The 27,132-nt window shown below is 40.6% G+C and overlaps 1 protein-coding gene across 1 annotated transcript in view; it reads right to left on the bottom strand.

Annotated features, from left to right (window-relative positions):
- OSBPL6 (oxysterol binding protein like 6) overlaps positions 1-27,132 on the bottom strand; it is a 92,558-nt gene that overhangs the window by 33,237 nt on the left and 32,189 nt on the right. The window contains exons 6-13 of the mRNA XM_047084351.1: positions 26,905-27,075; positions 23,715-23,847; positions 16,254-16,357; positions 15,586-15,678; positions 10,468-10,542; positions 5,058-5,223; positions 1,439-1,572; positions 571-594 (exon numbers count right to left, since the gene is read on the bottom strand). Coding sequence (XP_046940307.1) covers positions 571-594; positions 1,439-1,572; positions 5,058-5,223; positions 10,468-10,542; positions 15,586-15,678; positions 16,254-16,357; positions 23,715-23,847; positions 26,905-27,075 — 900 coding nt within the window. The remainder of the gene's footprint in view (positions 1-570; positions 595-1,438; positions 1,573-5,057; positions 5,224-10,467; positions 10,543-15,585; positions 15,679-16,253; positions 16,358-23,714; positions 23,848-26,904; positions 27,076-27,132) is intronic.

Genomic DNA, 27,132 nt, shown 5'->3' on the forward strand with positions numbered 1-27,132 from the left:
AAAGAAAAAATACGTTTTCTTGTTTTTCTTAGCATAAGCTTGTACCACTAAGCCTCTATCGTTTAATACATCTAAAGGAAACATTGCAACATTTAGGGGGATAAAAGTATATTTTACATGTTTACAGGATGACATTTGTACATTTACCTAACCATTAGCTTGATCTTTCTGATTCGTAATACTTTAAAATAATGATTCAGAAGATCAATTAACACAGACCGAGGATTCAACACATACATGACATAAGGAGCCCAAGGCAAACCATTAAAATATGCTTATGAAGAAACCCCTTCGCAGACTGGCACAACAGTTGCTGCTTTGAATGCTTGAATGCTCATGCTCCTGAGTCCCCCAGTTTTGCACGGGAAGCAGAATATGCACCTCAACTGACAGTGTTTTACGGGTAACAAAAGTGTGGCCCAGGTAACAATACACAGTAGCATGAAACTTAACACTGAAAGTTAGCTGACGGTTCAGGTACATAAAACATGGTGAGACAGTTCAAGTCTATTTTCAGGGACGGAGGGAAACTATTCAAGCGGGAGCTGATCCACATGGAAAACCACTTACCCAGGATTTGCTTGCTCCTTCACTCTGATCCAAGGCACCAGGAAGTGAACAATATTTTATATAAACACTGAGTTCTCACACAAAAATCACATAACAACATTGAGATCTCAAAGGATGTTTTAAAAGTGCAGTTATAGACTGAACGAAGAAATTATTTCAGAGGAATTGCTCAGTGCAAAAAAGCATTACGTACAGTTTTAAAGGATTTTTATCAGAAATATCAACTTTGATATATATAAGGATTTGATTAGTATTAATCAATATAATATATATTGAATAATATATAATGAATATATTAAATAATATATTTTATAATGCACAATATGTCTTGAAATATATGAGTCTAGCTTCAGGGAGTATAAGTTAGATAGGAAGAAAATCCTAAAAGTATAAATCAGAAAAGAAAAGGTAATAATAATCAGTAATTTTCAACAGATTAAGATGCAGTGTAAGTGAGAAAAAATAGTAAATGTGGAAGATTTAATAGATTCTGTTCTATTGAACACTGGATGGAATATATTCTAGAACATACTTTAAAAAGAGTAAGCCAAGTATAAATGCATGATTCTTCTTTTAAAACCAGGGACTGCCTTATCAATGGCCACTGAGAAGCATCAAAAAGTATTCAATCAGCTGAAATAGCAATTATATGTTTACAAGCAAGTTTGGTTGATTTTTGCTCTTACCTTGACTTTTTTTGCAAGAAAAGTTTAATTTAAGCTTTAATTTAAAAATTTAATCAGGCAACTGCAACGTCTTAGGGGATTTTCGATTGAACATGCCATCCATGATGGACCACCTCCACCCTTATCCTTGCCTTACAGGGTGGGGAATGTGTCAAGACGGTGAAACAAACACCCTCGTTTACCTGAGACAGTGACTGCCGGAGCCGTGCCACTTGCGTGCTGTGGCCTTTATTATGATCCTGTTCCGAAACTATTTGCTTAAGCTTCTCCTTCTCTATAGCTATGCTATTAAATGCAGACTTCAAAAGAGAATGCACTGGGTGGGGGAAAAAGTGAGAAACAAAGATCAAATGCATCCAGAAAGAATATACAAAATGATACATTTCTTAGCACTTTAACTCATGTATAGACATTGTCTGGAAAGATGACATTACAGTCTAATACAAGTTAGCCTTACAATGGAATCTTTCAAAATATCGATACACAAAACAAATACAGTAATGGTAATTAATCAGGGTGGAAATTCTAGCATTTCCTACCAGAAAAGACTTAGAAACAGGATACAAAATAAATTGATATTAATTCTTAAATATCGATATTTAAACAATTATTCTATAATTCCTATGAAGAAAAAGGAATAAGTTTTACTCTGCACTGGCTGATAAGAATATTAACAGTTCTGTGTACAATGAATTCTCATGCAAATCATTTAGAACTATCCAGTAATTATTTCCGAAAGCAGGTACTCAAAAAGAACATTTTATAAATCCTGCCAAAATAAAACAGGGTGATTTAGAAGTCCTGACTAGTTCTCTTCGAGGTAAGAAATGATTTGGACTTGAAAATAATACTTAAATTACTCTCTCAGCCAGGAATACCTTGATGAGAAGTGCTTTCAAAGAGTAACACTTCCAGTTTTAAAACAAATAAGTTCTGGAAATATACCAGTTTGGTGATATTTGATAATATTGTATTCATACCTCAAAGTTAAGAGAGTAGATCTTAAATGTTTTCCCACTAAAAAGAAATGGTAATTATGTGACATGATGGAGGTGTTAGCTGATGCTACAGTGGTAATCATTCTGTAATATACAAGTGTATCAAATCAATAGGTATACCTTAAACTTATGAAATATTATATGTCAAACATATCAGTACAGCTACCAAAAAAACACCCAAAACACATGTAATAATAAAAACAATTCCTCCCCCCCATTTCTGTACATCTAATAACCTACATTTGTAAAATCTGAGGCTGTCGTTAATTCCGAAATACAAGAAGGCTGAATTTCCAACTCCTATCTTTAGAATAACAGTTTCTATAATATGCAGTCTTCTAAAACAGGAATTTCCTTGTTTAAGAATGGTTGTTTTTAAAAGAAGTGGAAATTCTTAGCAAAAAACACTGGCCTGAATTAAGAGGGAAAAACAGTGGGATCACAAGGGACTCAAAATCTATTGATTTATGTGCCACATTCTAGTCATCATCAATTTAAAGGTACTAACTTGATAGCTGGCATACATTAACCCCACTGGCAGTTCTATAAGCAGACTCTCATACACTTCAAAATCCATAATTCTTTCTAAAGAGTTCAACCAGTAGTCATAGAAAAGCCCTTTTTTCTAGCATAGTTAGAAAAAAATATGTTGTTTCAACAGGGGCTTTAAAATCCTGTTGAAACTTGGATTTCCTGAAAACCTCAGGACTGCAACTGAATACACAAAACTTTCCTGGGGCTATCTTCAAATTTATTCATCTCCTTTTAGAGGCTGTGCTATACACACTTAATTCACACATTTGTTATCTCATTCTACCTGCTCCTACAACCACCTCCTGCCCCTGCTGTTAGAAGTAAAAGATACTGGCTTTACTGGCCATAATCCTATGCTGTTACATACAGAAAATAACATTGACATAATTAGCATCTGGCTCAGAGGTGTAATAAAAACGTACTAGCAAATAGGGCACCTATGTGGCTCAGTTGGTTAAGCATCCAACTCAGTTTTGGCTCAGGTCATAATCTTGAGGCTCATGAGTTCAAGCCCTGCCTTGGGGTCCACGTTTACAGTGTGGAGCCTGCTTGGGATTCTCTCTTTCTCTCCCTCTTTCTCTGCCCCTCCCCTACTCAACTGTCTCTCTCAAAATAAATAAACTTAAAAAAAAATAGCAGGAGTAAAATAGCAGGTGAAAGAGAGTTGGCCTTACAGAATTGCAATTGGGAAATCTACAGAAAAAAAGTGGAGAGATGATTTAGCTTAACTGTTTCCAGATTATAGAACTGAAGAAATATCTCATAGTACGTCTTTGCTGATAGTTTCACAGTATAAAATTTTGTGGACTTCAACATTCCTAGAGATGCCCTCAGTGCATGCCCCTTCTTTTCCTGAGCTACCAGGCTCTTGGGCATTATTAGGCCCTTGAGATGTTCTATTTAGCACACATTTTCAAAATATTTTAGCACCTATTACCAATAGCCCCAGGGTAAATAAATGTCATTAATTTACAGTAAGATGTTAGTGACTGAAAACAACATAATGTATATCTTTCTCTAAGAGATTATGCATTTTATTTTTTTTAAGTTTTATTTATTTATTTTGAGAGAGAGAGAGCATAGGCAGGAGAGGCAGGGTGAGGGGAGGGGGAGAGAATGAATCCCAAGAAGGCTCTAGACCATCAGTGCAGAGCCTGACATGGGGCTCGAACCCATGAACTGTGAGATCTGACCTGAGTTGCGACCCGGAGTCGGCTGCTTAACCAATTTAGCCACCCAGGCACCCTGAGATTATGCATTTTAAAAGACAATGCCTGGCACTATCTTAGATCAAAAAATGAATTTCAGTGACTGAAACTTAAATACTGTAGCAAAAGTGAGAGTGGTAATTTGGAACCCAGGCTCTTGGTAAACACAGATAGGACTGCTCAATCCACCTACAAGCTACTGCCCTGACTCTTATTTATTACACCCTGCTCTCTATGGCTGATGGCAATAACTGAACCTATGCAACGCAACTTATTGAAAATTTAATATTAAAAAAAGTGACTCTAAGGTGGGGTCAGCTTCCCCTCCCCTCCAATCTGAACTGGCCTGTGAGGCTCTGAGCATTAGAGTGCAGTGGAAGTGACTGTCCCAATCCCAGAGTTGGCCTTGAACAGGACTGGTAGCTTCTATCCCCGTCTATTCTATCCCCTTGGAGTCCTGAGCCGCCATGGAGAGAAAGAGGGACACAGTTATGTGCAACCTTGCAATCACCCCTCCAACATGCCAGGAACACAGGGGAAGCCACCTTGGATCTTTTCAGCCCAATCCAGACTCCAGCCAAATACCACTGAGCCCAGGCAATGCCATATGGCACAAAAGAACTGCCTACCCGAGCCCTGCCTGAACTATAGACTGTAAGGTACAATCCATGAGTGTTATTTAATAAAGGAAAAGAAAGATTCCAACAGAGCTCCTTGCTAAGTGAGGATAACCCACAAGTAGGTATGAAATGATAACTAAAAGACACCAAAAAAAGATGTTGAGTAGTAGCGTCCTGGTGGCCTACCTAGAAAAACTTTGTCTTTCCTCCTTTTTCTCCCCACTCATGACACTTTGTTCAGTCAAAACTGTAAACCTATGATGCGTGTACTCCCAAGAGGCAGGCATGATACCCCACTGCATTCTTTATACAGAACTCCAATCAGTATATGCACTATTTAATCTTTCTACCATGACCACCTAGGCAAGGATGAGAGAGTAAATGGTAATCTCTCACCAAAGAAGAGAGGTTCTATAAAGGGCACGATATGTTTGTTGTTACCTTTCTGTGCAATTAGACAAAATTCTTCTTGAAGCTTTGTATAATCCGTTGAGCTTTCCAGAGGGTCTGTGAGGTGACTAGGGGGCGTCTGAAACTCGATATCTGCACACAGGTTGGGGTTGGAGGAATGCAAGCGAACTGGCGACATGGTAGCACTGAAAGGGACCTGAGAGGGCAAGACACCAGTTAGAAAAGAGCAACCGTACATGTTCCACATTCTCTTACACAGGAAAGATCTCTTCCCTTCTTCAAAATACTAGATTCCTCTCCAACGATACACGCAGAGACACTCAGGACTCATTTAATTTGCAGGTGGCTGCGGTGGGAAAGAGCCTCACTCCCCATGGTTGAGGTGGTACTGCCCGTGGACTCACTGGCCTCTCCCCGTTACAGGGAGAGAGGGCTACAGAATGACAGGAAGGACAGGCATCGATACAGTTGTGTCTAAAAAATTGCTGGCAGGAAACAGTAGCCTGAACTCTCTTACAAAGTCTGGGTACTCGTGTCACAGGGCTTTTTATGCTCACTTGTTTCTGGGCCCGGAACAGGAGCTTACGGAAAGGTAAAAATTCAAGAGGCACCTAGACAGAAAGATTTACTTGCTCCGTGGCCGTCAGACAAAACATAAATAAGTTTAATAGTAAATACAATAATGGCTTAAAGGGACGCAAATAAATTTGAAATTGATTTATTAAAATATGTTTGTAAGTGAAATATATATTATATATAAAATATATTTGTAAGTGAAATTGATTTATTATAAATATATTTGTAAGTGAAATAAATTACTGTAGTTTCCCTTTGTCACATACAACACTGTTACACATATGAATGTGGCTTACGAACTGGCCAATATTGAAAAACATTAAGTAAAAAAAAGTCATATTACTATAGATTTTCCCAAATGGCTAGATGTACTTTCTTGCTCATGCTGGATCTGGGCTAGCCTTCTGATGCGTGGGGGCAAAGCACCTTTCCCTCTCCTTCTGGAAGGTTATACCTGACTATTACAAATGCCATAGGCCAAACATTCTTAGAAAATGAGAATACCAATTCCTACCGTAAATCAGATCACCAGTAATCTCCCCTAATTCTTACTGCACAGATGTTCATTCAGATGTCTTCAAGAATCATTCTTTAGACTCCTCCAAGAGCTGAATTTTATATAAATTAAGGGGTAGTACACACCTTCTAGCTAACAGGAAATATGCTTGTCTGATGTATATGTATATCAGAGCCACTTCCTTTTATTCACATTTTGATTTAGCTTTAAAGTTCTTGACAGAAAATGAGAGACAGTGGGGGAGGGGGAGGGAGGGAGGGAGAGATGGAGAGCGTGAGACAGAAAAAAAGGAGGAGAGGATGGGAAAAGGAGCATGCGCATGTGTACTGAGGATACAGAGGATAGATGGAAGACAAGGAGCAAACCAAAATACCTAGGCTGAACGGCAGTCTGTGGCCCTGAGTGAGGGCAGCTGGGACTGGAGGGGGTCCTTTGCATGTAGCTTTGCCATGGCAGTGGCAAGGAGTTATTATCTCAAAGGATATCCAAAACTTACTGGGGAAGGAAGTGGGCATGAAGCTTTCTCCCTAAACTCAGCTAAGCTAAGCACATTCATATATGATATCCAAAGCATCTGGTACCTGCAATTACCAAGTAGCTCTACTTTGTCCTTCATGGGGACCTTGGCTACACTGGGTTGGGACACATCTACAACTGGTTTATCTCGGCAGGATCAGAATTCCTGATTATTCCAGAGAAGAGACATAAAAGTGGCAGAGAAGCCATTTGAGAAAATGGAATCCTTGGGTTCCATAATGTGCTAGAAACCTGTGCAGGTAACTCTGTGATAATGACTGAGGTCTTTTGGGGATGTCTCTAAAGGATGTAGAAGAATATTCGAAGATAGATGAAGGGCATTTCTGACCTTAACTGTGAGGATGCTAAATCCAGAAAGAGCAGTAAGCCCATAGCCCTCTGGGAGGGACACAGAGAATCCATGGGAAGGCTGGTGGAGATCAGGAAGTCATGGGGAGAAACTGTTACTTGAGCAAATGGGTAGACCGGGGAGTGTTCAGATTTAAGGAGATGGTTTCCGGACACAAAGATCTAGAAGAGCACTTAAGAAGAAGAAATGGTGGTGTTTGGTGATGGGGAATGAAACGCATTGAGGATCATGGAAAAGGGTTCTGTTTGCATCCAGGTGCCCTCAACACTCCAAGGACTGGCATGAAATAGGAGGGGAGGCAGGGAGGCCAGTGGAGGCCACAATGCAATAAAGGCCCAGACATTCCAGTGAGAGCTCAGACTTGTCCCTGAGATAATGGCCTGTCTATTAAAAGTTGGAATAATATGCTGAGAAGAAAAACACATTACACATTTATTTTCTTGAACATAATGGAAGTTTAAATTGGTAATTTACACAGTCAAAATGAAACAAACAGAAAAACCTAAAAAGCAAACAGTAAAAATGATCTTGTATATAGCCCCCAGGGAAAAGCACTCAGAATGCTCCATTCCAACTGCAATCAGACAGTTCCCTGGGAAACTGAACCTAATTTTTATATACTTCTGGCTGAAAATGTTTATATTGGTACTCTTTTTGTTAAAAGAAGTATACGGAATGGACATTTTAACTGAAGCATTCATGACGTGAAATTGAGAATACAAATGGAGATGTATTAATCTAACTCTAACTGAATGCCTCTTCAGCCCCTTCAGTTTTGTGTTCATCAATTTGAGTATTATGGGATTCAGAAACTGAAGTGGTAGCTAGGTCTTCTGTCAGTGATGGCTGGGATGGGAGCTGTCGACAGGTCTCATGGTCTGTGCCCCAGAATCCTCAGTGCTGGCTGCGGACTTTACACCCTGCTCAGGAAAGAAGTCCAAGCCTTCCCTGAGATCCTGTGCCGGGGAAGAAGCCTGATCCTGGAACATTCTGGTACCAGCTAACTGCAGTTTGGAATGGGGGTGTTAGGAGGTGCTTTGAACACCTGTCTGTAAATTAGTTAAAAGAGAAATGACCGATAGCAGAACGACAGCAATGGTAAACATGACTGAGGAAAGGAAGACACAAAAGCAGGTCTAAGATCCTAAGCATATACAACTGATGGAGCAAATGTGGAAAGTGTCCTGCTGTCCTTCCTCTGCCTCATGCGTACAGGGAGCCTCGGGTGGAGAACCGATCGCATTGGGGGCCCTCGGTGTTCCTCTGAGTGGAGGGGCCAGTGTGTCTCTTTTCCCAAACTCCTGTTCTGTTGGGTCTGGCTGATGTGATAAGTGAACCATTTCAAGTTCCAGTGTTAGGAACCAACAAGAATACATCTCTGAAACATCTCCTTTGGGTATACTTTTCTTTGGGAGCAATCTCAGCGGCCTCACACACTTGAATGGGTCTCCTTCTCTCTGAGGGAGAGTAAGTAGCTAGGAGTCATTTGGAAGAATTCTAGGTAAAATAGGACACGCTCAAAATGTATAGGATGAGTTAGTGCTGGGAAGAGGGAAGACAGGGAATTCAGAGGAACATTGACTAAGAGTCACCAGCATCGGATCACTTGAGATATAAATGAGGGGGCCAAGGGAGCAAGCTGAAGGTCCCGCTAGATGGTGTTATACTTTGCTATGGAGTCAAAGCTATAAATCCTGCAAGGTTTAGAGTAACTATTTCCTCCCTTTATTTCTGAATAATTACTAAATGTCGCCAGCTTTTGTCATTTAATGCTTGGAATTATTGGAAGTTATTCTTAACTTCTGTGGTCACTGCTACCCTGAGAGGTGGGCGTTAATACTCTCTGCTTTTAAAAGCTTTTTCTTTTCTGTTTCCCATTCTATTTAAATAGGTTCTAATCCCAGTTTTCTTATACTCACTATATATATATATATATATCTGCAGTTAGAAAGATGAACACAGTAGAAACACAATCACTTCCCTGCATGCTTTCTTGAAGGACATTATTTAAGGAACCACAGGTATTTTCACAAGAGGACTGACCTTTCCTTTCCATACTGAGGTACTGTTCTCTCTCTGATAATCATCTGGATTTCTGAATTTTATAAATGAAAGATTAAGAACTATTTACCTAATTTTACATTTTTCTATTGTAGTAATCTGTTATGGTGTCACATATTATGCATACATGCATAAGATATAGATTAATCATATATCAGTTTCACTGATTTGTTTAAATGTTCACAAAACTGAGTTTAAGAATCAATTCCCTGATAAACTCCAAGCCACTGGTTCATTTCATAATCAAAAGCAATTCTATCTCTCAAAAGATCCAGCTAAGCACCCAGATATAAGGCAGGAGTCAGTTATTAATCAAAAATAGAAAACCAACAATCCTTGCATGAGTATCCAGTCTCTTACAATGCAACCAAAACCTTTTCATGTTTTTCAGCAATTCTAGCCTTCAAGTATATTCCACCATCAGCAAGGGCAAGACTATTGTTAATTCAGAAAATACTACCTAATAGCCAGAAAAACCTAACATCCATGATTGCTATGAACTCAGTATTCTGTATTTTAAAAAGTTGACAGGATGTCAGGAGTAAGCAAATATTATGATATGTTTTTATCCAGCAAAGGGTTCTTGTATTTACATAGTCTATTTTCTATTCAGAATGCACCATTCACTATTCTAAACAGCTTCTATTCAATTTAAAATTTTGGTTATTTGCCTTATCTGTTTCAATACTTACTCTATCCTCCTAATACCCATCGTATTTTCTCTTAAAACCAAAACAAACCAACCTGTCTCTATATATGTATATTAAGCACTATTTAACTTTGTAGTTTTCTCCTTTCCACACTGTATTTTCTGATTTTCAGCTCAATAATCTTTCCAGAAAACAATTTTCCCTCGCTAGGTGTAATTTGGGTAGCCATTTAGAAATGACATCAAAATTCACCTTTTCTTACCCTCTCTTTTCTTTATTCTCACATCCTTTTCAAATAGTCACAATGCTACAAAAAAAAGCACAATTTATGTCTGTAGTAACATGACTTTTCTTAGAAAAACAGAAATCAGTTAGCAGGGGTTCTGATATCAGTATGACCAAAAAATAAAAAATAAATAAGAAATATAAATAAATAGATAACAATATCATTTTAGGAAATTCCGTATCAGTAACAGGTTACTCAGTTTTGCAACCTCGAATTTACATGGTTTCTTACACGGACAGTTGAAGAACTGGATCAGGGAGTAGTTTTCCATCGCAAACACGAATACCCATGTGCGACACCTGCCATGCAGAGACAGCCAGAGAGCATGCAAAAGCTAGGCCAGCACGGGAGTGGGTTACAGTTGATGCGGCTACACAGAAGGGGCACCACTGGGACAGGGAAGGTGACGCTTGGACAGTTTCTCATTCTTATTAAATGTCCACTTGAGATTGAAATCCACTCACTGTTGTAGCCACTGCTGCCGCTAGCCTCTGCCGGCGCCGAGTGGTGCTGAACTGGCCCTTCGCAGATGGCCCTTCCTGACAGTGAATGAGAGAAGAGGAGGGAGGAGAGGCCACGCGGGGAGGCGGGAGGGGGGGAGGAGGACACGGGGATCGGGGAGGGGAAGACACGGTGGCGGGGGAGGAGAGGACAGGATACAGGAGGGTGAGAGATAATCGGACAAGGGAAAGGGAGAGTTTTTAAGTGGAGTTGACTTGTCCTAAATCGTAGCCCTGACAAGTGCTCAAAGGGGCATTCATAATGCTGTGAGAAAAGTTTTTTGGTTTTTTTTTTACATTTATTCATTTTTGAGAGACAGAGAGAGACAGAGCGCAAGTGGAGGAGGGGCAGAGAGAGAGAGGGAGACAGAATCTGAAGCAGGCTCCAGGCTCCAAGCTAGAGCCTGACGCGGGGCTCGAACTCACAAACCACGAGATCATGACCTGAGCTGCAGTTGGACGCTCAACCGACTGAGCCACCCAGGCTCCCCAAAGTTCGTTGTTTTCATTGCAGAACCCCTAAACGTTTAAGTCTAGTTGTTGAATATAACCCCACCCCAAAGGGATATGGGAAATTATGAAGTGATGAACAGCTTGTGATTTTAAGGTAAAATAAATGCACATATTGTTTTACCCATGCAATGTCACGTTGTATGAAACCAACGGCATTTCCAATCAATGGAAGCAAAGATGAACCTAAGTTCAGGAAAAATGATTAAATAAATAATGTACAAAGGCCAAAACCAACAAGTTGTAATGGGAGTCTCCCGTCAGCCAGGCAGAATTTTTTTTTGTTCCTTGCTGGGAGGAAAAGTACACAAGCAAGGGTACCAGGAATCTTCAGCTCCCCATTTATTCCCCTACTAGAAAGCTCACTGGGATTCAACATTAGGAATGGTGTTGGGATTTTCAGGTTGGAGAATTTTTCAAGGAGGAAGCCAGTCCCCACAGCATAGAGAAAAAAACAAACAACACAACATAACACAACAGCACTCAACGTCCTCAGTGTGTTGGCACAGTGCTTACAAAAATCAACTATGGAAACCTGAAAGCGTGGGTTTCATTTAATGATGTGCATCTATTCATAAACTAGTAGAAGAATACCGGAGCTTTCTTTTCTGTCTCTTTTTGGTGGCCAGGATTATGGGAGAATGATATTTCCTTCTAACCACTTAAGTCTGCATCCATCTGACAGACCCTCACTCTTCGTGATTGTGAGCGGTAATTTCAATTCCAGTGACCCGAGAGGGACTTAATACCACCTAACAGTGCAGATTAAGGAAAAGCAGTATGACTGCTTAAGCCTTTTTGGAACAACAGAAAAATATTTTAAATTTTTATCTCTCTAATCCTCTTCGAAGTTTCCACGTGACATTCCCATTTCTCTTCCACGTTCATAAATCTTCTGCATGCATTACGTGTATGTTTATTGGATACACATATGCCTGTATAATGTGCTTTCCACAAAAAGTTTTCTATACAGAACCCCTTCATCTTTCATGTAGTAAGTAAAAAGAGGAAGAACTCATTTTTACCCTTCAGTATAATTTGAGCACCTGTGAGGTCTAGGACAGCTACATATGAATGACAACAGACCCTTTATCTGCTACTCTCCATGCTTCCTGCTAGTCCTCATTCTCTCCAACAACTAGGGATCTGGTATTAATTTGTGCGATTAGTCATGCAGGAAACCCAGCAGCTCTCAGGTCTGTGGCAACCCTTCACAAACCAGTCCCTTCTCGCCCTCCTCTACCTCATTGAAAACAGCCAAACTGTTACGGTGTGATGGTTATAATGAGATTTTTATTAGAACCCGAAGCCTGAAGTTTGGGAGAAAGTCCTTTTTCTAAAAGGTAATCTCCACAGAGCCTTCCAGAAAAAATGCCTTCGATGAATCACATGAAGGATTTCTGAGGCTAGCTTCTCAACAGCTTCTAGTAGAAATACGGCCATGCAGATCCAACATTTAACCTTCATATTCAAATCAATAGCACAACCTAACCTATGTGAAGAATAAGATCCCGAACATACAGTGTAACACGTTCTTCACTGCTACTTTCCCGAGGTCAGTTTTCTAAATGACCTGTCTTCTAATCATTTCAAAACAACAACTACTGCAGAATGCTGAATACAAAGGTCAGTGCGACAGTACCAGTAACAGCAGCAGTGACAACAAGCACCATTACCACCACCAGGCCGTCGAGGTTCCTCCACAAAGGGCTGGTGCACCACAAGTTACAAACAACAGAGGGGTTGAAAAACGAGCCACTCCCTACAAAGCCTCTCACACTGGCTGCCACCATGACACAGAGAAAGTGGTTCAAGAAGGGAGATGACGGTGGGCTCAAAATAAATACTTGCCCTCGGCTCCTGTGATCAAGGAGGGAACAACCTGTGTACTAGGGTGGGAGAAGGTGGTAGGTATGTTTCATCCACTAAATAAAGGTAAATGCTATGTCTTTCTGTAAGCAAAACAATGACGAGTAAAGACATTTACATTGGTCATAGGTATCCCCGGCTAATTTTATGGTTTCCTAGCCAAGTGTGTATGTTGGAGAAACTTCCAAGTAACTTCCTGTTAATAAAGAATGAGCACCCAGGGGCGCCTGGGTGGCTCAGTTGGTTGAGCATCCGACTTTGGCTCAGGTCACAGTCTCGCAGTTCGTGGGTTTGAGCCCCGCGTCAGGCTCTGTGCTAACAAATATCTCAGAGCCTGGAGCCTGCTTCGGATTCTGTATCTCTCTCTCTCTCTCTCTCTCCCCCGCTCCCCTGCTCATGCTCTACCTTTCTCTGTCTCTCAAAAATAAATAAATGTGAAAAAAAAAATGAGCATCCTAAGGGCTGCTAGAAGGCCTGCTGGTTTGGGTAAGCAGCATAGGTGCAGGCACAGTCCCAAATTCTGCAGCATTCACTCTATAATACGTTTTGTTTTACCAATCTAACTGAGCACAGGGTTTCTCTGGGAGTAATAGCTCACTGCCACCTCCAGGCCCAGTGATTTCCACTTGGAGTCAGAACTGAATCTTCTACTTTTGAAAGTTTAACGTTTTCTTTGAGTGTGGGGATGAAGTGGTTTCAGTTTCCCTCAAAAATAATTGAACTGGAATCACAAGGGCCATTTTGTTACTCTTTGGCAGAACAAAAACAAAGCATAAATAAACATTTAAAAGCAAACTACCCCAATATGCGGCAGAAGTACGAATGAAGAATATTTTCCTGCTTTTTGACCAATTTCTTCCGATGACTCAAAAAAATCTTCATAAACTCTCCTCATACAGAAAAGCACAGCCTGTGACTAGAAGGGCTATTCAGAGTTGCATTCTGTTTCCTCCAGGAAAAACCAAGAGATAATAGGGACCACGGTGAGCCTCACGGCCACGGCAGGGCAGCCACGGGCATCCCGCTCAGACTCTCTGAGGACCAGCCAGCCTCTTCAAGGCAACGGCCGTGAACAGCAATGTGTTCAATGGCATACCTCATAAAAACGAGATCGAAACAATATCTGTCTACAAATGTATACGTTCATATGATGCGGCCTTCTTCAATTATTTTTATAATGGTTCTTTCTTTCTTGGCTATGAGAACCATTGATAACATGTTTTAAAAAGCCCCACAAAACTAGACAATCACGTGCTCAAAGCAAATGAAACTGCCAAAAGCAATTTGAGGTAAATTTTTGGTGAAGTCATCTGGCACATATGTCTTCTACAGTATTAACGTTCTGAATAGAAAACACACAAAAACATACTGAATAAAGGAACACAATAAATTGTGTTCATAGAATGTGGACAGTCTAACTAAAAAAACCATGAATCTTTAGTGCTTGTGAAAATTTATTTTCAAATATATCCTATTAGCAAGCAAAGCACCAAAGAGTTTGTTACTTACACACAACACAAAGAATATCAATATGGTCAGAATTAAAGAATTATTATTCACTCAGAAGACACTGAAGATTTCTGGAAAGCAGTTCCTTTTACCTTTTATTAGAATATTTGTGGGGGATGGGAGGGAGAGGAGGGTGGGTGATGGGTATTGAGGAGGGAACCTTTTGGGATGAGCACTGGGTGTTGTATGGAAACCAATCTGACAATAAATTTCATATATTGAAAAAAAAAAAGAATATTTAGAATACACCAAAAATTGATTTATGGTGTAATAAAAGGAAAAGCAAAATCCTAAGTCTGATTTTGATCGTTGGGGCAAGAGTTTTTTAGATAATATATAGTTAGGATCAGAATAGTAAACATTCTGGTGTAAAGATCTGAAAATAATATTATGACACAAGAGGTTTTAGGCATTTACCATATTTCATATCACTTCAATGCAATAACATAAGATGTTCTTACTTGAAAAACTTTAAACTACTCATTCAAATAAATAACTTATTTACAATAAATTTCAAGTAAACTTATCATGAGTCATTAAGACTTTCATGATTCAGATTTTAAAAGTGATTGTTGATCGTCAAATAATACCTCTGTTTGACAAATCATAGAATTTTAGAGTTGAAAAGGAATTCAGAGATAATTAAGTTAACTCCATCACTTTACCCAGGAGCAAATGGAAACCTAGAAAATTTAATAGAAATACACGAGATTATACTGCCAGGAAATCACAGTGATTACACTAGAGCCTGAGTTTGTTGACTTCCAATCTTTTGCAGACCTCATCCTTTTTTATTGATACATAAAATTTTGGATAAAGCTAATACATAAAAGGCTCTTTTAAGATCAAGTGTATATAAATGAGTGCTCATTACAACACACTGGATTTTTAGCCTAGATTTTTAAGGTAATTTTTTGTTAAATTACATTTTAATGATTCAAAGGCCATAAGTGAGAAGGAAAATGGCATTTTGTAGTCCTATTAAATCATTTTAACCTTTCTTTTAAATTATTTTTACTTATTCCAGAGTAAGATGAATAGATTTCTCGCTATTTTAGATAGTATAACTCAGTCTGTAAAGCCCTGGCTTTAAAGCATTTCAGCTGCTTTAAACTTCTTAACTTCCATGAATTGATATATAAAGACTAACATCTTAAAATCATATAAAAATATGAATGAAGGAAAAGTCTGTACCTGAAGTTGTATTTTTGTATCTTTGCTGACACTTTTTGTTCTCCATCGTCTTGTGACCCGCTTGTCTTTCTTTGAAATATCTACACAGTTAGCCTACATTACACAAATAGTTAAAAAGCAACAAAGTATTATTAAGTTCACACAGATGATACAGATATAGACAAAGAGAGCATAGCATGTTAGTAAAGAATCCTTGTTAGCCACCCTAAAGCAAACCAGCCAGGAGAGAAAGTCATATCTGACACACAGTGGGCATAAAAAGCAGAGATAAGAACTTGATCATAAAATATATCTGTCTGCTATACAAAAGGAAAACGGGATTACAGATCTTTAGCATTTTTTTCCTACATAAAAAAAATGGCAGTAATTCTGAGACTAAGTTGTATCTTCAAAGCTATCATTTCTAATGTGACACAAACATGGAAGAATAATTCACATATTTATTTCTTCTATGAGTTTGTACTTAGATATAAAATATACATTAAGATGTCAAAATAGATATCTTAACACAATGACACCATGAATTCAAAAATATTAGAATAACTCCAGAATATAGATTAATTTGTACTGTATTAGTCATTTCCTTTTAAATGTTACCTTATATATTCGTAAAACAATCCAGTAAAAATTCTGTGTTAATGACTTAAAGTCCTTTTGGTAATGTTTACCTGCATGTCAGTAAAGTTAGGTGCTGACTGGGTTCTCTGAAGTATTTCCAAATTTTGCAGGAGTTTGCTAAGTTCCACAAGGTTTGACTGGCAGTGTGCAAGGTCTAAGAAAAATCAGAAATAAAAATATGTTAGAACTGGGCAGGGAGGGGCAGGGATGGCAATAAAAGACAGTCAATCCAAATTATGGCAAGTATGATTAGGTAGAACCATGTTCATATAATGATGATACTGGCAAATGAAACAAAACAGACCCTTCTCCAGATTAGCACCTTAAAAGCATTGAGGATTAAATGAAGTCAATGCCTACTTACGAGTTAACAGCTAGCCACGACAATCTCAGTGAAATTGTGTGTGTTCACTTTCCTGTTCAGGTGGCCCTTGTTACATAGGAAGCACACTCAAGGGAACTTCAGCAGTTGTATGTATGGTTTTAGTCTTAGGAACCTGTCTACTTACTCCTAACATAGTTTACAAGGTGGCTACCTGGAATTTAGATGGAGTCAAAGTCAAGTTCAGGAAAATAAGATGGAATACAAAGTCAGATAGACATATTTTTCTGTGGTTTAGCTCACTAACAATGTTGCAATGAATGATTTCTTTAAAACCTCTGAGGGATGTTATACTAAACACAACCAAAGATTCTCGAAGTGTGTTCCCTGGCCCAGCAGCATGAGAATCACTTGGGCATGAAGCTTATTGAATGTTTAATGAAGAAATGGCTTTTAATTTTATTTTTAATTTTTGGCTATATTTGAACAAGAGAGAATTTTAAAGATTTGCATAATAAAACATCACTCTTAAAAATTGAATTTTGGTACAAGAGTATTGAGTTATTAGTATTACTTACACAATTATCAATATTTAGAACATGCTGGTAGTTATGTGATTACTTTTGGACGTATACTGTTTATAAAGAGACCGCAACAGGACACATCTATAAATCTGTTATATTATAAAGTGGTTAGAGTATGTAGTCAGTCAAATTTTGGTGGGAAATTTCATTTATATTTTCTTTGTTTCTCATTAAGTCTCAAGGATCTGCATTTTTACAGATATAGTACAGGCAGCAAAATATTGCTGTTAAATATGGCTCAAGATGAGCTGGGCCAAATAACACAGGGAGTTGTGTTTGGGGGATTTTTGACTTTTTTGTTGGATATAAAAACAGAGGAGCTAGGGGCGCCTGGGTGGCTCAGTCGGTTAAGCGGCCGACTTGGGCTCAGGTCGTGATCTCGCGGTCCGTGAGTTCGAGCCCCGCGTTGGGCTCTGTGCTGACAGCTCAGAGCCCGGAGCCTGTTTCAGATTCTGTGTCTCCCTCTCTCTGACCCTCCCCTGTTCATTCTCTGTCTCTCTCTGTCTCAAAAATAAATAAACGTTAAAAACAAAAAAACAAAAAACCAGAGGAGCTACTACTACAAGGGTCTTTCTAGGACTCCCAATCACTGCACACTCTAAGGAGAGCAGGGTAGCAGCAGTTATAGGGCCAGGCCACACCCTCTTGTTCACAGCATCTGCCTGAGCATGGAGCCCAGATGGGCTGCTCAAGGGCAATGGTTGTTCTTCAGAGAACCGTTGGCCATCAGTGCCTTTAAACTCCTTCAGAGAGGAGGTGTGTGGAGGACAGTACTGAAGAAGACAGCACCTGCCACTACCTTCAGGGGAGGCCGTGCCCTTGTGCTCCCATCCTCTTCCCTATGAAGAAAACAAGGGTCCACTGGTTCAGGAGGGTAGGAAATACAGAGCATGAAAGGAAAAGAAAGAGGGAAGAAAGTAGTGCAAATAAGGAAGGAGGGTTAGAGGGAAGAGGAGAAGGGAGATTGGCTAGAAAGGGCCTACATTTTAATTTGCATTTTATTTATATGTTTTTTAATGTTCATTTATTTATTTTGGGAGACAGACAGCACAAGCAAGGGAGGGGCAGAGAAAGGGAGAAAGAGAATCCCAAGCAGGCTCTGTACCATCAGTGCAGAGCCTGACACGGGGCTCAAGCCCACGAATTGTGAGATCGTGATCTGAATCGAAATCAAGAGTCAGACGCTTAACTGACTGAACCACCCAGGCACCCCTAATTTGCATTTTAAAGAACAAAACTGTATCATAAGCACCATGCTAGCAGGGACATTTTTTCACATTATCCATGCATTGAGCCTTCCATCTAGTGAATATGACATCCATGCTTCTTACTAAGTGTGATTATTATACACAAACGGTGTATGGAGGTAGCATAGGAATCTGGAAACGGGGCTTCAAACCATCAAAATAATATCCACTCTTTTTCTAAAAGAATGGAAAGAGATCTTTGTGAATGAAAGTGATTCAAGGCAAGAAACCTAAAACTAAGCTTCAGGTGACACGGACTGACTTTACATCTCCGGGTTGCAGTCTCTTCACCTGCCAAGTGGTGGCAGTAATATACCCGCCTCTTCCCTTCCTGCTTTAGAGTAGCCACTGAGGTGGTAGATGGGAAAACGCTATGAAACCCAGAAAAGTACTGATCACACTGTGTTTAATCATGCCGCATGGCCTTAACTTGGAGCAAGCTGCACCCGTCCTCACCACTTCTATCGCTCGAAATATGGGAGAGATGAACTCCTTGGCAGGATTTCACTGCTTGCCTAAGTCTGGATGTACATAAGGATTATAAAGATTTGCCAAAGGCAACAGAGGTATCTTTAAAAAAAGAAATCTCTAAAATTTCTTTAAGATTAAATCTAATTTTAGCAATGGGGAAAAGGAAAATTATGCTGAGAAAAAAACTGCTGAGATAGTTCATAATAGTGAACAGTTAAAAACTTAAATATCTAGCAATGTACTTATTTTCCCATCATGTTCTACCTTGCTCCAAAAAGAAACAAGTCGTCCAACTGTGGAACGGTTAAATAAATTACGGTATGTCCAAAGTTATCAATCTATTATTTCATTTAGATACCACTGATGGAAGACACTGGGTACTCAGTACAGTTCTAAGTATAGGGAATATAGCAATCAAGTAAGATTCATGGAATTTACATTCTGGTAAAAAAAAAAATTGCAAACAATTTGTATGTTAAACTCTTAAGTATCCATCTTCAACACTGGCATACAGAATACTAATTTAACATTTCATTTCCATGGGGGAAAAATGCTTTCCAAGAGCCAAACAATTCCCTTACGTAATTGAGATCCGGACTGATGTAAGTTCAGATCTATGAATGGTTCACCACTTTGAGTATTAGCACTATAAATCAGATATATTATGGGTTCAAGATGTTACATGATGAATTTTTGAAATATAAACCTCAATACTGGGGACTCTATGAAATGATTAGGAGAGACTAAAAATAAAAGTGTTGTGGGAATTTAGAAAATAGACAGATATCATCAGAGCACACTTAAAAGAGAGACTGGAATCTTTTCTGGGTCTGGAGGATTGATGGAAAGGATTCAGCAAAAGAGAAAGGTGGAGAAGGGCAGAAAGGGCCCTGCAGGTGGGAAAGAACAATGCGCACCAAAGCACGGAGGAGGGAACATGCAAGTGTGTTCAGGAAATAGCAAATACGTTCAGTTGGGCCAAAGGAAAGCAAAGTCGAAAGGGTAGGTAGGGACTGAAAGCTGAAAGGTGGATGTTGTTGTTGTTATTATTATTATTATTATTATTATTAAGTAGGCTTCATGCCCAGTGCAGAGCCCAAGATGGGGCTTGAACTCAAGACCCTGAGATCAAGACCTGAGCTGAGATCAAGAGTCAGATGTTCAACCGTCTGAGTCACCCAGGCACTCCTGAAGGGTAGATGTTAAATGCTGGGCTAAGTAGTTTGGGCTGCAGAGCCCATGGAGAAACACTTGAAGGGATTTTTTTGCATCAAAGCTATTTAAAGATATGTCAGTCTTGAAGGGAGAAGTATGTCATGGGCAAAGAACTGGCTTCAGGGTAGGTCAAACATCTTCACCAGGGGAGCTGTGTGATCTTGAGCAAATTCCTTAACTTGTACGCATTTCACTTTCCTCTTCTGCAAAGTGGGGATTAGTAATATTTACGTCTCACAGCTGAGTGCAATGGCTTGCTCAATGCCGGCCTGGGGCCTGGGCAGCTCAGTAGGTTAAGCGTCTGACTTCGGCTCAGGTCATGATCTCACGGTTTGTGGGTTCGAGCCCCTTGTCGGGCTCTGTCCTGACTGCTCAGAGTCTGGAGCCTGCTTTGGATTCTGTCTCCCTCTCTCTCTGCCCCTCCCACGCTTTCACTCTGTCTCTCTCTCTCACTCTCAAAAATAAATAATAAACATTAAAAAACATGGAAATGCTGGTCCAGAGTTGCTAACACGTTCAATAACAGCAATTTCCCAAAAGCCTATGAGAGGTGAACAGCAGAGCTGGAGACTGAGGACGACAACGTCAGCCAGAAGGCTGCTGACCGGCCAGACTCTAGGTGAACGGTGGGTCTGAGGAGGGAAGCAATTTGAGAGGAAGGGCAGATGAGGGCAGGGGGAAGGGTGGGTGTTTTCTTTTTTTTTTTTTTTTTTAACGTTTATTTATTTTTGAGACAGAGAGAGAGACACAGCATGAACGGGGGAGGAGCAGAGAGAGAGGGAGACACAGAATCGGAAGCAGGCTCCAGGCTCTGAGCCATCAGCCCAGAGCCCGATGCGGGGCTCGAACTCACGGACCGCAAGATCGTGAGATCGCGACCTGAGCTGAAGTCGGACGCTTAACCGACTGAGCCACCCAGGCGCCCCGAGGGTGGGTGTTTTCAAAGAAATAACAGAACTGAGTTTGGGCTAGATGAACAGAGTGGGAGGGTCAAAAAACCTCTCGGGTCTCAGAGGTGGTTATGACAGCAGCACTGACAAAAACAGGGGAGCCCAGCAGCTGGGGCTGTTGCCAGGAGAAGACAGAGGCTGGTTTCAGACAGGCCGAGGAGGGGCGTGAGAGAGAGTACACACAGACAGAGCCAATGGCGAGGAGAGGCGGCAGGAATGAAACATAGGCTGGATGAGGAGCTGAGATTTATACAGTTTTCAGTCTTTTTGAGAGGGTTATGGTTGCATGTGCTCTGGAGTCAGACCACCCACGCTTGAACCCCAATTCCACCGTCGCTAGCTGTGTGAACTTGGTCGGAGTGAGTTGATTCCCCTGAATCTAGGTTTTCTCATCTGTAAAACGGCTCTGAGAGGATCAAATGAGTTGATGCATACAAAACAGCTAGGACAGTGCCTGTCACACAGGAAGAGCCTGATACCTGTTAGCTGCTGCTATTATCACTGCCACTGACCCCCCTCATCATCACCATCACCGCCACCACTCCCATCACCATCACCACTATCTCATCAAAATAGAGATTCCAGCTGACACTATGCGTGTGCCTGTCATCTCCGAAGTGCAGAGCGTAGTCTTTAGAATCCAGTTGGCCTGCCCTAGGCCTCCAGCTCTCCCCAGGTATTTGCTGTGTAACACGGGCTAGGTATTTGACCTCTCGAAGCATCGGTTTCTCTATCTATAAACACATGGTTCCTAACTCCTGCCTGGTACTACTGTGAAGATTCACATAAACCACGTATGTAAAGCGCCCAGTTCAGTGTCTGGCCCATTAACGAGCTCCCAGTCAACCAGAGTTACTATTACAGATGCCGAAGGCAGAAGACTGAACCTTGATTGATCCCCACAACTGACGCTGACCAGACAAGAATCCAGGGAAACGGAGAAGGAGCAGTTGGAGAAAAAGGAAAACTTCATGGGGTCTCAGGGAGAAGTTCTCACAGAGGAGGTCCTACAGGGCAGGTCAGAGATGAGGTCTGAGAACAGAGTGGAGATCAGATGACCTCTTGCTACTAAGAATGCCTTTTTCATTGAGCAAAAGGGGCAAGTATCAAATTACGGAGAGAAGCTGGAGTCTATGGACAGAGAGTAGAAGTGAATGGAAGATAAAGCTGTCTTCCAGAGAAGGGGTAATTACTGCACTAAATCCTGAAGGAAACAGAGAGGCAGGATAGAAGACACAGGTAGAGTAGTCAGGGTGGGAAGAAGCAGGAGCACCCCAAGACAGGAGAGGAGGCACAGGGAAGGGCCATGAGTATTCTAGAGCACACAGAGAGACAAACGCATCCCTCTTGCCCCACCAGCCAGGGGCTTTCCTGGCATCAAAGCCAATGTCTCTTCACTTTGGTCAGATGAATGGATTTTGCCCCAGTGGATGGTGTCAATCTTGTCGGCAAAGGAGGCAGCCAGGTTAAATACCATGAGTGTTTACAAAACTGTGAAGTTAGCAGACAGGTGGAAACATCTAGAACCACTGCTGAGGCGAGACTACAGTGTTTTAAGACAGTGAGGTTTGGCTTCTTTCCCCAACCTGAAGACCACATACTCAGATGAATATCTGTGTGTTTTGTGAATACATTTAAGTACAAGCCTTTGAATGGAATGTCAGTTGGACATGCTTTATGAATATAACATCCTGTGTAAAATCATATTTTCACATAAAGATTGAGTATGGGATGTGTCCAGGGCTAATCAAAATGCTGTAGACTTTGAGTTCACACATACATAGAACAAAAAAATATACATATACTTTTGGGGGTTGGGATCAACATGAATTGCCAAACTTCAGTTTTTCTAAATGAGGACATAAGAAAATAATCCAACATCTACTTTCACCATAATTCCATAAGAGAAAATAACTTAATATAAATAAGTTAGGCCCAATATCATCACAAAATAATTTTTAAAAATTAAATCAATTTAGCTTTATAAAATCCTTGCCATGTTATCCTTGTTTTCTCAGTTTAGGTCAAATGAAAACTATCTCATAGAATGGAAATGGTCTGTGGCAGTTTGGGCCAAAATGCTCAGTCAGGCTTATTACGAGGGAATAGAAAAGTTTCTGGAGATTAAGAGGCTCCACAATGGCAGAGTGAGGGAATTGTGTATATGTTCAGAATGGTTAATAACTGTCCCATGGTGGAACACCAAAACAGGTTAAGTGTGGCTAGGAAAGGCCATATAATTTTGCTACTTATTGCGGGTTGTCAGGAGACATACACCTGCTCTAGGACAAGTTGAAGCAGCAAAGGAAGCTGTACAAATGACCTGGCAGCAGTTGAGAGCAAGGGTGGAGGTACCCCGGGGGCTGTACTGGGCTGTGAGATTGCCCCCAGGGTGTGGGGTGGGGCAGGTAGGAGGCTAATGAAGAAAGACGGGGACTGGTGGTGAGGAAGGAGGTGGCAAGGCCAAAGTGGAAAGGGGTGAAAGGCAGGGGAACGGGGAGACAAGATTCAGTAGTTGTGAGGGTGCAGGAGAATGAACAGGTGGTAGGAAGATGGAGTCACGGGAAGAGGAAGGATCTGGTGCAGAAAAATAAGAACTAGAAAGGTGGAGGCAAACAAGGAGGCTGGAGGGGGAAGGGAGCAGCATCCACAGTTCAAGTTCACCTCTTTCGTTTCTGTTCTCGTGGCTTATCCTGAGAGCCTGCCCTGGGCAAGAACTAACCTTCTGCACACCTGTCCATTTCTTCCGAGTCCTGTAACCAGGCTGCCACCTTGCTCTGGCCGGTTGTGCAGGTAGCGGGGAGGCTGTTGCTGCACGGTAAAGGGGACTGCCATGGAAAGCTGTTTGCTTGCACCTACAATGAACAAGAGGAAATGGATGGTTAAGCAGAAACAGTATATTTAAGTGATTTAAACAATTTTTTTGAGATATCCTCAAAGTGACATCAAAAAAGAGAAGAAAGAGCACCCTGGAAATAGGGAGGAAGCCTCGGGGTTAAATGTGTACATGCTCAGTGAAGCCGAAATTCGTAAGTGATAACACTCATTAAGCCGCTATCTCCACCATATGAGGAGTGGAAAACACTGATGTATGTTATATCTCATATCTTAAGGGTCTGCCAGCTCAAATTCCCCAAAAATTTAATTTGCTCAGCAAGTTGTATTGGGCATGGGGTCCTTATTACAGGACTTCTAATTCATGAGTGAAGGCCTTTCCTTTCCAGAAGCTCTTACTTCCTTACGATCAGCTCAAGGCCTCATCAGCCACATGTGATTCCTAAATGCATTATCCACCATCCAGCAGCTGCGCACTGCTTTGAATGCATATTAAAAACTGTAACATACAAAAAGTCAGCATTGGCAAATTATCATTATCTACAGCTGATAGACTTTCCCGTAAAGGGATTTTATGTGAAATGAAGTTGCAGGAAGTATAGTAAGGAGATAACGCAGTGAGTTCAGTGAACACTTAGTTGAAAAAGCAGGAACTTACTTTTGAAAAAGCTGAAACAATGTCAAAACTCCATATCTGACTTTCATATTCAATTACAATTGATTGTGTCTGTCCTAAATCATCATGAAGTGAAAGATGCACGTATTTAGCAAACCCAGACTTATTTATTACCCACACAGGGCCACATACCAATTAACGTTCAGGACTCTCATAATTTGATACTTAGAATGCAAGCCAAGTGACAAAAAACTCTCTTCACTGTTTATTGCGTTCTGCTAAGTGTCACGGAGATCTTTCACCAAGTTCAATCTTAGAGGTGTGTCATTCGTAACTACAGCAATAGATCTTCTATGAAAAGCAGAGCTAAAGAGCTTCTTATACCAAGGCAAACAGCGGAGAAGAACTGGCTTCAGTTCTCCATTCTCGGGTATCACCCAAGTTATTTAATAACTAACACAGGGATGAAAATACTACATCTTTTATCAATAGTCTATGCCAAAGATGCAGGCAGAAGCATCTTAAAGGATTAAATGTTCATATTTTTAAAATATCCATCTGGGGGCGCCTGGGTGGCTCAGTCGGTTGAGCAACCGACTTCGGCTCAGGTCATGATCTCACGGTTTGTGAGTTCGAGCCCCGCGTCGGGCTCTGTGCTGACAGCTCAGAGCCTGGAGCCTGCTTCGGATTCTGTGTCTCCCTCTCTCTCTCTCTGCCCCTCTCCTACTCATGTCCTGTCTCTCTCTGTCTCAGAAATAAATAAACGTTAAAAAAAATTTTTAATATCCATCTGGGATATAATTCTTGTTTAGTTTGGACTAACCCTGGGATATTCTATTCTGTGGTGAGAACTCAGGGGGCCTGGAAAACCTGAGGACTGTCTTAGTCATTGTGTGTTGGGTCACCCAGTAAGTGCTCTACTTCCTACCCTCTGACCTCCTTCTTTTTCACTTCAGAACTGGATAGTATGAGGGTTAACCCAATACCTTGGTGCTAGGAGGAAGATGTTGGTTAAACAATTCTTGGCAAGGCTACCACCAGAATGAAACAAGGTTTAAGAGCCTTGTGAAACATAATTAATGGGATTTAACAAAAATCACTTATGTGACTCCCATTGAAATAGTAAATAATGAGGGTGCCTAGGTGGCTTAGTTGGTCTGTTGAGCATCCGACTTCGGCTCAGGTCATGATCTCATGGTTTGTGAGTCTGAGCCCCACATTGGGCTCTCTGCTGTGAGCACAGAGCCCACTTCAGATTCTCTGTCCCCGCCTCTCTCTGCCCCTCCGCCTCTCATACTCATGGGCATGCATGTGAGCACTGCCTTTCTCTCTCAAAAATAAATAAAAAACATTTTAAAAAAATAGTAAATAGTGAATACAGCAGTATTTCATGTAATCTGATTTGAGTAATCTCGCAGATTCCATGAGGTTTTTCAACGTTTTGCTAAGGACACTTGGATATATATTACATACATCCCTAAATAAGAAAGCAGAGAAAAGCAGAATCTTCACTGAAAGGTTCTTAAACCCAAATCTTTATGGCAGCCAGTTATTCATTCACAGATGTCTGTGTTCTCAATATCAGGTGCCAAGTGGGAAGCTGGAACACCCCTGGGCACTGCAATGTGGGTATGGTTCAGAAAACTTAATTACTGAATCAGAGGCAGAAACAACCGTCTCCCTGTCTCTTGTCCTCACTTCAGTTTTTAACAGGCAACACCTCTAGCTTTTCAGCCACATGAAAAATATGAACCCTTAATACAGGCCAAAGAACAACTTCAGCCTGCCTTAATCTGGTACTTAGTACAGTGGAAAGGGCACTGACTTTGGAAACACAGAGATGAGGATTTGGATTCTGGCTCAGCTGTTTAATGGTTATGTCATTTCTTTGAAAAAATTTTTTACTGTCTCTGAGTTTAGTCTATATTAAAAACTAGAGATGAGTGTCAAATGCTTAACACAATGGTTAATCACTCAAATAGTCTACTACATATATTATAGTCACATTCTTTAGCCAACTTACCTTAACTTCATGGGCAAATTCAATGGTATCTCTCTGAGTCATGTATGCAATATATTACACATGTAATATATTCAAGGTAGAGAAGCAAATTTAATTTTCAAAACTTTGTGGTCTTCTTATTACCACCCAGGAAAATATCAATTTCTAGGGGCTGATTAGCCAAATGTTCACTCTACTTCCTAATATCCCTACAAAGCCATATAAAATTAGGATATGGTCCATTCATAGAAAGGAAAAGTAACTATTAATTCTCTTGGTGATCCACATTCTACCTAACCTATACTTGTGATTAACTCTGATGCCAAATGTCACTGTTGTCTTGAGGGTTAGTTTACAAAATAAATCTTCTCTTCCTGGTTCATCAAATGACACTCAGTTATGTGCCTACATAATTTTCCAAGCAATTTCTGGGCTGATTTTTATATAACAGAGTCGTACCTTTCCATCCACAACAGAAACATTAGCAGCTGGTGAGGATTCAGCTGTGGAGGTTGAAGGAAATATGTGAAAACTAGCATCTCTTGGTGATCTGACAATTTCATTCTGCCGATATAATCGATGATGGCGCAATTTGGAGACCCATGCATCAAACCAGTCCTGGGATTTCACCTAAAACAATGAACAAGAGGAGATGGTAATGGTGAAACCAATCTCCTGTTTACCACT

The sequence above is a fragment of the Lynx rufus genome, unplaced genomic scaffold (assembly GCF_022079265.1).
Source record: "Lynx rufus isolate CCGP_SWC_20201006 ecotype Redwood Valley unplaced genomic scaffold, mLynRuf1.p SCAF_2, whole genome shotgun sequence".
Taxonomy (NCBI): Eukaryota; Metazoa; Chordata; class Mammalia; order Carnivora; family Felidae; genus Lynx; species Lynx rufus.